The 13,973-nt window shown below is 46.7% G+C and overlaps 1 protein-coding gene across 1 annotated transcript in view; it reads left to right on the forward strand.

Annotated features, from left to right (window-relative positions):
- The window catches only part of LOC132432027 (calpain-8-like), a 61,671-nt gene that overhangs the window by 39,777 nt on the left and 7,921 nt on the right, over positions 1-13,973 (forward strand). The window contains 6 exon segments of the mRNA XM_060021922.1: positions 4,772-4,790; positions 4,793-4,843; positions 7,394-7,432; positions 8,974-9,038; positions 12,055-12,119; positions 12,570-12,652. Of these exon segments, the coding sequence (XP_059877905.1) occupies positions 4,772-4,790; positions 4,793-4,843; positions 7,394-7,432; positions 8,974-9,038; positions 12,055-12,119; positions 12,570-12,652 (322 nt within the window).

A 13,973-nucleotide genomic window follows, 5' to 3' on the forward strand; every position in this document is an offset into this window, starting at 1 on the left:
CCTCCTGCCCCCTTCCCCTTCCGCACTGCAGGTAGATGCCAGCTCAGCCTCTTCACTGCCCCCCAGGCCTTGTCTCTCACAGTAGCTGCTCCTCCTAGTGGTCCCAAGTGTGTTAGAAAGGCCAGTGTGCCAGTGTGGAGGGGGTGGATCTGAGTCCACAATTCAGGTGGGAAGAACTATCCTTCCCCCACTCCCCCTTTTTTTCCCCTGCTAAATCAACTTAAAACTGACTCTACCATCATCAAAAATTCTACAAATAATAAATGCTGGAGAGGGCGTGGAGAAAAGAGAACCCTCCTACACTGTTGGTGGGAATGTAAATTGGTACAGCTACTATGGAGAACAGTATGGAGGTTCCTTAAAAAAACTAGAAATAGAGCTATCACATGACCCAGCAATCCCACTCCCGGCCACATATCCAGAGAAAACCTTAATTCGAAAAGACACGTGCAACCACAATGTTCATAGCAGCACTATTTACAATAGCCCAGACATGGAAGCAACTCAAGTCTCCATCAACAGATGAATAGATAAAGAAGATGTGGTATATATGATGATGAAATATTACTCAACCATAAAAAAGAATGAAATAATGCCATTTGCAGAAACATGGATGGACCTAGAGAATATCACACTAAGTGAAGTAAGTCAGACAAAGACAAATATAATATGACATCACTTATATGTAGAATCTAAAAAAATGATACAAATGAACTTATTTACAAAATAGAAACAGACTCAGACATAGAAAACAAATATATGGTTACCAAAGGAGAAAAGAGGGGGAAGGATAAATTAGGAGTTTGGGATTAACAGATACACACTACAATATATAAAATAGGTAAACAGCAAAGACCTAGTATAACTATACTCAATATCTTGTAATAAACCATAATGGAAAGAATATGAGAAAGAAAATATATACATATATTCTTTCTCATACTCTGAATATATATATTTGAATCACTTTTCTGTACACCAGAAACTAACACAATATTGTAAATCAACTACACTTTAATAAAAAAAACTTACTGGGCTTCCCTGGTGGCACAGTGGTTGAGAGTCCGCCTGCCGATGCAGGGGACACGGGTTCGTGCCCCGGTCCGGGAAGATTCCACATGTCGCAGAGCGGCTGGGCCCGTGAGCCATGGCTGCTGAGCCTGTGCTCCGCAACGGGAGAGGCCACAACAGTGAGAGGCCCGCGTACCGCAAAAACAACAACAACAACAACAACAAAACCCCAAAACTTACTAAAGCCCCATTTCAGGAGTTCAATATCAGTCATTGTCGGGGTGCACCGTCTCCACCTCCCATGGTCTTGGGGTTTTCTGAAACACCAGGAAGTCTGTACCAGTCACGGGTCCTCACTGTTCTTCCTTGAGATGCCCACTGTCTCAGCTCAGCTCCTTCATGTCTGGCAGCTCTTGGGCTTCTGTACTAGGTCTGCGGCTTAGAATCTTTGGTAAACTAGGAGTCGCCAGGCCTAGGGGACAACCGTCCCTTGAGGTCCCCAGAGCATATGTATGGAGCCATACAAGGGTTCCCATATTTCAGGGCCCTGGGAACGGCCAACATCTTCTTGGTCTCAGGGAAACTTGGCCTTTTCTCTTTAAGGTACCCCTCCCCCTGACACACACACACACACACACACACACACACACACACACACACACACACACACACCACAGGGATAATATATTCAGGGGACTTAAGACTTTACAGGAGACAGGAAGAGCCATTGCCCTTGCCTTCAAGAACTTCTGTTTTCCTCCCTCCAGAAATCTCCAAGACTTGGACAGCTGGACATTTAAAGGGCCTGCTTGGAATGGGGGAGGGAAAAAAGAAAGCAATTGAACAAACACACTAGAGAAGGGTTGCAAAGATGCTGTCAACATGTAATATGACAACAGTAAAATAATACCTGTTTTTGCCAGGTTGCCTTACCATTTCCAAAGCGTTTTCATGTATATTTTCTCAGAGCAACAGATAATTCCACTACGTTAAGGGCCTTGAGAGCAAGGACCATGTCTTGTTCACCACTACATCTCAGACACAGATACAGAACAGTTCCCAACATGTGCTGGGTGTCCAGTAAATATTTTTTTGAAGGAGTGAATGCACTGAAGTACCGTTTGCCAGACCATGTATGCCATCATTTAAAAGCATCTTTCTCCCTGGTATCCAGAAACTCCCGTGTACAATGACATCCCCTAGTGGTGAAGTACCTGCTATGCACCCGCTTGTGCCCGTGTCCATTTTTTCTTTCACTTTTTTAAAATAAATTTTTATTGGAGTATAGCTGCTTTACAATGTTGTGTTAGTTTCTGCTGTACAGTAAAGAGAATCAACAATACATATACATATAACCCCTCTTTTTTGTTTTTCCTTCCATTTAGGTCACCACAGAGCACTGAGTAAAGTTCCCTGTGCTATGCAGTACGTTCTCATTCGTTATCTATTTTATACATAGTAGTGTACAAATGTCAATAGCGATCTCCCAATTCATCCCGTCGCCTCCCCTTCCAAGGGGGACTTGAACTTTTCATATGCTTTGATATTGCACGTTTTCATGTATAACTTGTGTCATTTTTATAAGTACAGTATTTGAATGTCTGCATGATTCCTAGGTAAGAAGGCCATACAGTTGCTTTAATAGAATCCTCCCTATTACTGCAGTTGACTTCTATAGCCAGGACCTTCCCAGTCCCTGAGGGAGAACAGTAGAACTGGAAGGCAGGAATAGTAAGGCCGGTGCTGTAGAGCTGGAGAAGGTGGGTCTGAGCAGCCAGCCCAACCGCAGCGCTGAGATTTATCCTTATTGAAATGTATAGCTCTAGTCTATTTCTTCCTTTTTTTAGAGATTTTTTTTTGATGTGGACCATTTTTAAAGTCTTTATTGAATTTGTTACAATACTGCTTCTGTTTTATGTTTTGGTTTTTTGGCCACGAGGCATGTGGGATCTTAGCTCCCTGACCAGGGATCAAACCTCCACCCCCTGCATTGGAAGGTGAAGCCTTAATCACTGGACTGCCAGGGAAGTCCCTCTTCCTCTCTCTTTCTTCCCCCCTCCCTCCCTCCTTCCCTTCCTTCCTTCCTTTCTTTCCAGTTCATACTTATTTTCCCCCAGAATAATAGAATATTACTCTATGTTCAGAATCCGTAGACTTCACACTAGATTCAGGTTATCGTATATTTTATTACATGGATGATATAAAGCTTTTATTCTACAAGACCACTTTAAAATCATACATGTGTGATGAGAAGTATTTATCATTTCTTCTAAAAACTTTAGATGTATTTTTGGATTTACTCCTCATAAATGTAAACAGTATAATAGGCATTAAAACCCCTGTGTTATCGATGAGGAAGCAGAGCCCTGGCGAGGTTGAGTTGCAGTAGGATGCTGAGAGCAGCTGCTCTGGAGATCAGACTGGTGGCTGGTGAAACAGCGCACAAACTTGACTTTGAATCCTGCCTCCACCATGTACCAGCTGTGTAATCTTGGCCTGTTACTTAACACTTTTAAACCTCAGTTTCTCCATCTGTGAAATGTGGATAGCAATGAGACCAATCTCATAGAGTACTCATGAGTATTAAATGAACCAATCTATGTATAGTACCTGACAGGTAGTAAGTGCTCAACAAAGGTAAGTACTATTACTACCGCTGCTACTCTTTTTTTTTTTTTTTTTTTTTTTTCTGTGGTACGCGGGCCTCTCACTGTTTTGGCCTCTCCGTATGCGGAGCACAGGCTCCAGACGCGCAGGCTCCGCGGCATGTGGGATCTTCCCGGACCGGGGCACGAACCCGCATCCCCTGCATCGGCAGGCGGACTCTCAACCACTGCGCCACCAGGGAAGCCCCACTGCTACTCTTAATAGTACAGTATCATTGGGCCAGATCAGGCCTTTTGTACTTTCCTGAGGGATGGTTTTGGAAGAAATTGACTTGGTTTTCTGAAACTCTTCAAGACATCTGGGAAACTTGTGACTTTTCTGTCTGGTGATGACAGTTGAGGAGTTTCATTCCATTTTGCAAAGAGCCCATGGTCATATCAGAAAGTCTCTGGACAGTCATTCATATAATGATTAGCAATTTTTGAAGGACTTTGACACACATTAGTTCTCATTTGATTCTCAAATGACCCCATGTAACAAGCCTAGTTAATTTAATACTGGACTTGAGGAAATGGATGTCAGAGCCCTGAGATGGAGTTTCGTAATTGGTCAGTGCGGTGTTTGAACTCCTGTCTTCTGGCTTCCAGTTCTGCTGTTTCCACTAGGCTGTGATTTTAACTCCTTTTTAATCATGTTGCTATTTCAGAATCTGGTGAAAGCTAAGAAAACACATGTTAACGTTACTCCCAATTTTCATGCAATACCTGAAGTTCACAGACCCCTTGAAGGTCATCAGTGAATCTCTTTTAGGAGCCCACAGACCCAGACCGAGATTCTCTGCTGTCAGTGTTGCCACCGATCTCTGAAAGCGATTCAGGGTTGAAATCAGAAATTCAGGATTGGTGGGGATCACTTCCTCACATCGCTGATAGAGGAAGCCCCTAGACCCCTGGACCTTGCTGGATGGAGAGCTCCTGGAGCCAGGACCTTGGACCTCTCCTGTTTACTGTCATGTACCCCCATCCACCCAGTGTCTGACACACGACAGATATGCGACAGATGTAGTGAGTGACGAGCGAATGAATTTTAAATCTTTGTCTTTCATTCTCCTCAACGAGTCCCATCTTAACTTTGCAATTGCCCTGCCTTTTAGCCACACCCCAATGAGGTGGACAAGAAGACGGCCAGCTCTGGAGCCTGTTTGAGAAGCTTGCAGGGAAGGTGAGTACAGGGCATAGACAGGCTCCCAGATAGGCAGGAGAGTGTTCTGGAAAGCTCAGCTCACCTGAGTCTTTCCCCTCGCATCTCCGTGAGTATAAACGGTGAGGCCGCAGGTCTCCGGTCCCCCAACTCTGTCTGTTGCCACTTTCCTGTCTTAAACCTGAGAGGCCTTTCCTGCACTGCTGGGGAGAGGAATCTTGGGACCAAGGCCATTTTTCTTGCTGTGTTGACTGCTTTTTGAGAAAACAGAACATCCGAATCTCTAGATCCTACCAAAAGCCTTTCTGTGTGTAAACTGGCCCTGTTGGATCAGAGCCCTGACTTTATAAAAAGCGGGGAGGCAAAACTTCCCTATATCAATATCCTTCAGAGATGAGAGGAATTGCTCAGCCCAGGTGGCAGGCAGCTCAGTTAACCTGGCCTGGGATTAGTGTCCACCGGCCCGCCGCCCTGCCTGCCCTCAGGGACACCAGCGGAGCTTGGGCTGCGGAATTCAAGTTGACCCAGGTGCCGGCACCGCTCAGGGGCACATGGAGCCAGGGGAAGACGCTGGTGTGCCCCCTGCTTCTTCCCTCCCTGTCCTGCTGACTTAGCTTATTGTGATTCCAGTCCTGTGAGGCCATAAGTCAGAGCAGACTCAGGACTGCAAGTGTCACAACTGGCCCCATAGATACAGTGAATGCACCGCTCTTTGAAGGATAATAAGGTTTGCCAAAGGGCCTTGGAAGGCATCCGTCATCTTGGGCGGCCATAACAATGTACTGCAGACTGGGAAGCATATGAAACAGAATAAACAGAAATTTATTTCTCACAGTTCTGGAGGCTGGAAGTCTGAGATCAGGCATGGTTGGATTCTGGGGAGGGCCTTCCTCTAGCTTGCAGACTGTTGAAGTCTCACTGTGTCCTCACAAGGTGGAAAGAGGGTGAGGGATCTGTCTGGGGTTCCTTTTATAAGGACATTAATCCCACTCAAAAGGGCTTCACCCTCATGACCTAATCACCTCCCAAAAGTCTCTCCTCCTAATACTATGACATTGGGGATTGGATTTCAACATATGAATTTTTGGGGACACAAACATTCAGTCCATAACAGAAGGTAAAAACAATGCTCTCCACCCTGCAGGGAAGCTCAGAGCCACTTTCTAGATTTAAGGATAGCGTAGAAGAAAACACATCAGAATCCTTGCAGAAGATAAAACCTGGGAACAAAATTCCTTTATATAGCCATTAAAAAAAGCTTTGCAAAAATGAGTCAATCTGTGTTTTAGATGGGCGCTCAGACCAGTGTTTTTGCTAACAAAACCTTGTTGCCTTAGCTGCCAAGGGACCATATTTTATTTAGAACATCAAGACTGATAACAAAGTAGAAGTTCCTATTTGTATAGTTCTTCACGTACCTTATCTTTTCTGTCCGGCCTGGTGGGACAGTATCGGTCACTGTCCCTGCTCTGCGGGTGAAGGGTCAGGCACAGAGAGTTAAGGAGCTTGCTGGGGCACAAGGCCCGGTGAGGGACAGGCCAAGATCTCAACATCCCATTCTTGGCCTGGAGGCTTTTCAGAGGGTCCCCAGGTCTTGTTATTGGGACTGACCGTGCCGTGCTTGAATGAGGCCAGCTGTGCTCACAGGCAAGGCTGCCCTGTGCAGCTCCCACCTCCCTGGTTTCTAGTAGAATAGCCTGGGCCTGGCTGGTGGAGGCGGGGAGAAGTGGGGCCCCATGGGGACAAGTGATAAGACCACACCTCACCAGAGGAAGTGACTTGGCTAAGGTCGCATGGAGAGTAAGGGACGGAGTCACGACTGGAACCCAGATCTCAGTCCAGCATCCCTTCTCTGAGCCTCATTCATCGTCCTGCCCGAGGTCTGCCCTCCAGCTCAGAGTTAAGGGACGAACCGTCCTACTGGCTCAGTGTTTATCCCAAATGCACGTGGGAAATCCTACTCCCCTAAATCTCTACTTCCAGTTTGAGATGGGCTATGCGTGAAATAGCAACTCCCATAGGTGCAGTGAGGAAAGCGGGCACTTTGGGGTGAGACAGTCTTAGGTTTCTGCCACTGGTGGCTGTGAACCCCCAGCAGTTACATCACATGGAAATGACAATTACATGGTGAATGTATATGGTGTTTAGCAATCACAGTTTCCTTAACTCTAACATGGGTGCAGAGCTGTTGTGAGGGTTTGAGGATGTCCCACATCAGGCGTGTGGCCCCTCAGCACTGCCTCCTATTATTGCTCCTTGCCATGTCTTGGTCTTGGGTTAGGCAAGCCCGGAGAAAGGCAGCAGGCACCGTGTGCAGCCTTCTGCAGAAGGTGTACCCCGCTCACGCCATTAATATACACTTCCCACCCGGCTATGGGGGCCCCAGAAAAACTGTGAACTGGAGTTTTTAAAAGATGTCGCAGCCTTTTAAAATCATAGAGTCAGTGGACCTGGTGTCTGACTCTACATGAATTTAATGTCTTGAAACGCTTGTCAGGGCCTGACGTGATTTGCATTTGGGTTCCTCTTTCTAGGATTCTGAGATCAGAATGAACTCAAGACGGCTCTGAATGAGGTGAACTCAAGATGGCTCTGAATGAGGTGTTTTCCAAACGTAAGTTCTTCCTTGGGGCTTTTCAGGAAGTCTGGGAGCCTAAGACAGATGCTGGGGTGGGGGTGGGGTAAGGATAGGTGCAGGCACTGGGCCAGGGGCACTGCAGATGGGGACAAGGGGCCTTTGGCCTCTGGCCCGGGGCCCTGATTCCCTCCGGGCTGATGGAGCGTCCAGCAGGTGGGAGAGGCTGTAGCGGGAGGGGTGCTGGGCCGGATGAAGGCGGGGCTTGTGCTGGGGCCAACCGGCCCTGCAGGAAGGAGTCCTGAGTCTTGGGAGGAAAGAAGTTGGGCTGAGAGTAAGTGAAATTTTCCCGCCAAATTTATAACTTTGATACAGTGGGAAACTGCGCAGATTGAAGATCTTGTTCTGTAGCACATCCCTGGGGAAAGCGTGTGGAGGGGAGGATTCTGACTGTCCTAGGTTGTGACAGTTCTCCGTCTTTAGACTTTAGCAAGCCCCGGGGGCTGTCAGAGGATCCAGCTGCACCCAGGTTGAGGAAAGCCTTGCTCCTTCCCTCTGAACCGCAGCCCCATGTAAGCTGGCACGGAACTGGCTTCTTGTTGGGCCCAGGGCTGGGCCAGGGTCAGGCTTCCGCCTGGTTGAGTGATGGGCATGTTCACCCATGGCAACAGGACAGGGGGTGAGCATGCAGGATGGAGGGGCAAGGCCGGGTGTGTGCCCACCTGGGGCCGAGCAGCTCCCCAGGGCTCAGAGCCCAGGCGCAGGCTCAGAGACACCCCGCCCTGCTCCAGCTCTCCCTCCTGCCTTGCAGAGAAAGAGCCCAGGGAGGAAGAGAGGATTTGCAGGGCCTTTGGTTCCTTCCTGCCTTGGCTCTCAGGTGTGGGCAAAGTGAGTATGGAGCCAGGGATGGCTGTAGCTCCCAGGAGATAGCTGCAATTTAGCAGTAAGGATAACAGCTGCCGTGTGAGAGGCTGTGTGTCATGGTTGAAAGCTTGGGCTATGGAGACGGGTGGCCTGCGTTTAAATCCCAGCTCTGCCTGGGTTGTGTGATCTTGAGCAAATTATTTAACCTCTCTGGGCCTCAGTTTCCTTATCTATAAAATAGGGATGAGAGTATCTACCACATGGGGTTATTTGGAGGAGTAGAAGTACAGTGCTTAGAACGATACCTAGCCAATAAAAAGTCAGCTGGTTTATTAAGAACTTGCTTATACCAAGCACTGCGCTAAGAAGTTCACTTCCATTATCTCATTTTAGCCCCAATTAGCTTTGGGGGCAAGTACTGTTCTTATTGATGGAGAAAGAAACCAAAGCTCAGAGATATTAGTTTGCTGAAGTCCCGGTGGCTTGTGAGTAGCAAAGCTGAGGTTCAGACACTGAACCCCGATGCCAGTGCCCACCTGTGCCACCCCCAGGGGGCCCCGCCCAGGAGCCCGCCGCCATGCTCTCTCCTTTCTGTGGCGCTCACATCTGGCTCCGTACTCTGGCTGGCGTCCTCAGTGGCTTCCTACCAGGGAGATTATTTCCCCTGCCTTCAAATGATCCTGATTCCCTCCCTTCTTTTCTATTTAAATATTTAGGAACAGACATCAAATTCGATGGATTCAACATCAACACTTGCAGGGAGATGATCAGCCTGATGGATGCATCCTTTAAATGTCACATTATTTTTACTCTGATCCTGATTTTCAGGACTCCTCCACCTCTCCCAGTGAGATGGAGGCAAGGGAAAGAGGGAGAAGGGAACCAGCATTTTCTGAGCATATGGCAGGTACTTGCTTGAGCTGTAAAGGAAAATGTCATCTCATTTTTGCTCCTCAGTAAGCGCGAGATGATCCATTTTACAGGTGAAGAAACTGAGATGTGCCCTGTTGAAGTGACTTGTTTAAAATCCTTTAATTCAAAGACAGCAACTATGTGGCATTTGTAACCCTCCTCCTGTTCATCACAGTATTCCTCCCACGAGGCTCCTCCCACGAGGCCCCTCCCTCCTCCTTCTCCCCGGCTGTTTCTATCCCCGTCTGTCTTTGTCTCTCAGTATTGACACGGCCACCACCAGTAGTTGAGAAATATCACACAGGATAAAACCTGTTTGTCACTCTGACCCAGTTTAACCCTCGCTGTGTATTGAAGAATGAGTAAGAGACTTGGGGAGGAATGGGGAAGGTGAGGGCATCCTAGGTGGAAGGAACGGCTTAAATGAAGCGCAGAGTGGGGAAGTGTGGAACATCACGTACTTGAAACTTGGCCTCAGGTGGGTCCAGGTTACTGTTCTCCATGGTGCTGCTGGTGAAGGTGATTTCTTGGAAAACTGGAGCCTAGGAGAGTGCCCCTCAGTTCTGAGGGCTTCATCCGTGATAAGATCTGATGACCTTTGGGGCGGTGGGAATGAACTGTACTTACACGGTAGTCATGCAGAGGAGTCCTGGTTAGCCAGCACGCGTGTGCTGCCCTCTGGTGGGGGTGTCAGCCACGGAGAGCGGGTGCTATCCTTGTGGTCCCAGAGCTTCAGACGCTGGGACTCTCCAGCCCTGTGTCCTTCTGTGAGGTCGGCATGGTCCACAGTTTAATTCGTGAGCCACAAAGAACTGTTAAGCGTCGATTCATTTTTCTACAAATAGTTCCTTGATTTCTGAATCATTCTTCTCAAACTTGCCTATCGACTTTAACTTAGATTTGAGGGTGACCTTGTAGTCACTCACTCATTGTTCCCAGGGGTATTTGCATTTTCATGGCTCCAGGAGGACCGTGACTCAGTCATTCTTCAAGAGGGTCTGTTCCACGATTTGGATGCTTTGGGGCAGAGGTTCTGAACCCGGATATGCAGCAGAGCTGCCCATGGAGCCTTGTGTAAATATAACAGCCTTATTGAGATATAATTCACATACCACCCAATGTACCCATTTATAGGGTACAGTTCAATGGTTTTTAGTATATTCACAGAGTTGTATAAACATCAACCACCCATTTTAGAGCATTTTTATCACCCCCAAAAGAGACCCTGCACCCATATTAGCAGTCACTCACCTTTTCCTCTCAACAACCTGAAACCCTCTGCCCTACAACAACTTTGTCTATAGATTTGCCTGTTCCGGATATTTTCATGTAAATGGAATCATATAACATGTGGTCCACTATAGCATGTATCAGCACTTAAAAACCATGAGGTTTTAACAATCCAGTTGCCTGAGTCTCACTCCTGGAGATGCTGATTCATTAAGTCTGGGATGGGGCCCGGGAGTCTGTAGGCAATTCCATCTGGGATTGAGGATACATTGGTGCTCTGGGACAAGGGCTTTGGAACAGACAGGAGTCCAAGTTCTGGCTCCACCACAGTTATTAAATGCTCTGAACCTCAGTTTCTTCTCCCAGAAAATGGAATAACAATATGTAGACTTGTGAGGATGAAATGAGATACAAGTATACATGGGACTAGCTAGACCAGAGCGTTAGCCCTCCTTGTAGACTACTCTTCTCAGGTATGTTGGTCGAAGTATTAGGACTTGAAGGCTGTGGTACAGCCAACACTCAGCGTGGATCGTGGAAATAAGGACACAGACTTTCTTAAAGGGTGAGGTTTATACCCTTGGATGTAAACGTGACTTTTTGTTTAGCTAGTTGAAGGAGGTGGGAATGATGTTCTGTTTCAGAATTTTAACATCTGAGCTGTAACACACTGGTGTCTAGCGATTAGTTGGGATGGCTGAGAAAAGGGTAGAGTTTCAAAGAGACGGAACTTCATGAGGGTAGGGACAGTTCAAAACCAGCCCCCCAGGTCGAGCCCAGTGCTTAATCAATATTGCTGGACACAGAGAATTGCACACAACCCCTGGCCTGTTTGGGTTGAGCAGTGGCCTATGAGCCAGCTGTGCTCCTGGGACCATGTCCCAGGGTCCCAGGAATCAGTGTTGAGAAGCTCAGAGCTCCTGCAGGACACCAGACAAACATCTGTAGACCGTGTGGCAGAGAATCCCAATACCGTGCTCCTGAGGACTCTTCTGATAACATTTTTAAAAAAAATATTTATTTATTTGGCTGCGCCGGGTCTTAGTTGTGGCACGCAGGAACTTCGTTGCCATGTGTGAGATCTTCATTGCGGCATGCAGGATCTTTAGTTGTGGCATGCGGGATCTTTAGTTGCGGCATGTGAACTCTTAGTTGTGGCATGTGGGATCTAGTTCCCTGACAAGGGATCGAACCCAGGCTCCCTGCATTAGGAGCACAGAGTCTTAGCCACTGGACCACGAGGGAAGTCCCTCTGATAACATTTTGACATCAACTATCAATGACATCAATATCAACCAGACATTTAAATCTGGAAGGGAATTTACAACAGACCATAGAGCTCAACCCCTCAATGACCCAGGATGACGAGGGTGCTGGATGCTAATGAACGGAGGGCGTTAGGCTCCTGACTTGCCCTTTGCTCCTAGCTCTGTACCTGACCTCAAAGGAGGGCCTTGGTGAGTGTTTGACTCTTTAATCTTTATTTGAATTTGTCTCCCACCAACATTTCCCACCGTGACCCCAGGGCCCTGCTTACTACAGACACGGATGTTCACTGAGGTCTTCAGACACTCACTGTGCAAGGTCACAAGAGAACGAAATCCATAGAGCATGTGGAATCTGGGCTTGATCATGTTGGCCTTTAACCTGCTTAGAGCAATGGGACGGGCACCTTGGGGCTGGTGGAATTCAAGATGCTCTGGTTGAAGATCCAGAAGTAGCTGGCAACCCCTCTCCCTGTTGTGCATACTCTGGGCTCTTGTCACCGTCCTCTGTTCTGTTTCTAGACCCTCGCCTTCTGTGACACCCATTCCTGATCTATTTGCTGCCCTGGTCTGACCAGATCCTTCATCATGGTCAAAGGCAACACCAAACCTGGACATACTGTTCAGGAAGGACTAAGGAGTCAATGAGAGATTGCCAGTTCTGTCAACGGAAGTGCTGTCAATGTGCCAGTGCTGTCACAGGAAGTTCCCCTGTTCACAGGGCAAAAGGACTAGCATTGGCCCTCAGCCCAAGCTCTTAATTTTGTTCTGGAAACTTCTTGGGAGGAATCAGTGAAGCCTTCTCTGAGGGTGTCCCTGGCCTTCTGAGGAAGTGGTGGGGTGGAGGGAGATGGTTCTGCAGGGGCCACAAAAAGCTGTTTTCTACCTGGAAATTTTCTTCTACTTTACGAGATCTATTGGGAAACCGATTATAACCACTCGGGGACCATTGATGCCCACGAGATGAGGACAGCCCTGAAGAAGGCAGGTGAGGACACATCCTGTAGACAAGGTCTTGAGAGCCAGATGTGCTCACTTTATTTTAATTTTTAAAAACTTTTATTTATTTATTTATTTTTAACATTTTAATTGAAGTATAATTGCTTTACAATGGTGGGTTAGCTTCTGCTTTATAACAAAGTGAATCAGTTATACATACACATATATCACCATATCTCCTTCCTCCCTCTTGTGTCTCCCTCCCAGTCTCCCTATCCCACCCCTCTAGGTGGTCACAAAGCACTGAGCTGATCTCCCTGTGCTATGCAGCTGCTTCCCACTAGCTATCTATTTTACATTTGGTAGTATATATATGTCCATATATACACTACCACTCTCTCACTTTGTCCCAACTCACCCCTCCCCATCTCCGTGTCCTCAAGTCCATTCTCTAGTAGGTCTGCATCTTTATTACCATCTTGCTCCTAGGTTCTTCATGCCTTTTTTTTTTTTACATTCCATATATATATGTTAGCATACAGTATTTGTTTTTCTCTTTCTGACATACTTCACTCTGTATGACAGACTCTATGTCAATCCACCTCACTACAAATAACTCAATTTCACTTCTTTTTATGGCTGAGTAATATTCCATTGTATACATGTGCCACATCTTCTTTATCCATTCATCCGATGATGGACACTTAGGTTGTTTCCATCTCCTGGCTATTGTAAATAGAGCTGCAATGAACATTTTGGTACATGACTCTTTTTGAATTATGGTTTTCTCAGGGTATATGCCCAGTAGTGGGATTGCTGGGTCATATGGTAGTTCTATTTGTACTTTATTAAGGAACCTCCGTACTGTTCTCCATAGTGGCTGTACCAATTCACATTCCCACCAGCAGTGCAAGAGTCTTCCCTTTTCTCCACACTCTCTCCAGCATTTATTGTTTCTAGATTTTTTGACGATGGTCATTCTGACTGGTGTGAGATGATATCTCATTGTAGTTTTGATTTGCATTTCTCTAATGATTAATGATGTTGAGCATTCTTTCATGTGTTTGTTGGCAGTCTGTATATCTTCTCTGGAGAAATGTCTATTTAGGTCTTCTGCCCATGTTTGGATTGGGTTGGCTGTTTTTTCGTTATTGAGCTGCATGAGCTGCTTGTAAATTTTGCAGATTAATCCCTGTCAGTTGCCTCATTTGCAAATATTTTCTCCCATTCTGAGGGTTGTCTTTTGGTCTTGATTGTGGTTTCCCTTGCTGTGCAAAAGCTTTGAATTTTCATTAGGTCCCATTTGTTTATTTTTGTTTTTATTTCCCTTTCTCTAGGAGGCGGGTCAGAAAGGATCTTGCTGTGATTTA

Source organism: Delphinus delphis, chromosome 1, assembly GCF_949987515.2.
Source record: "Delphinus delphis chromosome 1, mDelDel1.2, whole genome shotgun sequence".
NCBI classification, from domain to species: domain Eukaryota; kingdom Metazoa; phylum Chordata; class Mammalia; order Artiodactyla; family Delphinidae; genus Delphinus; species Delphinus delphis.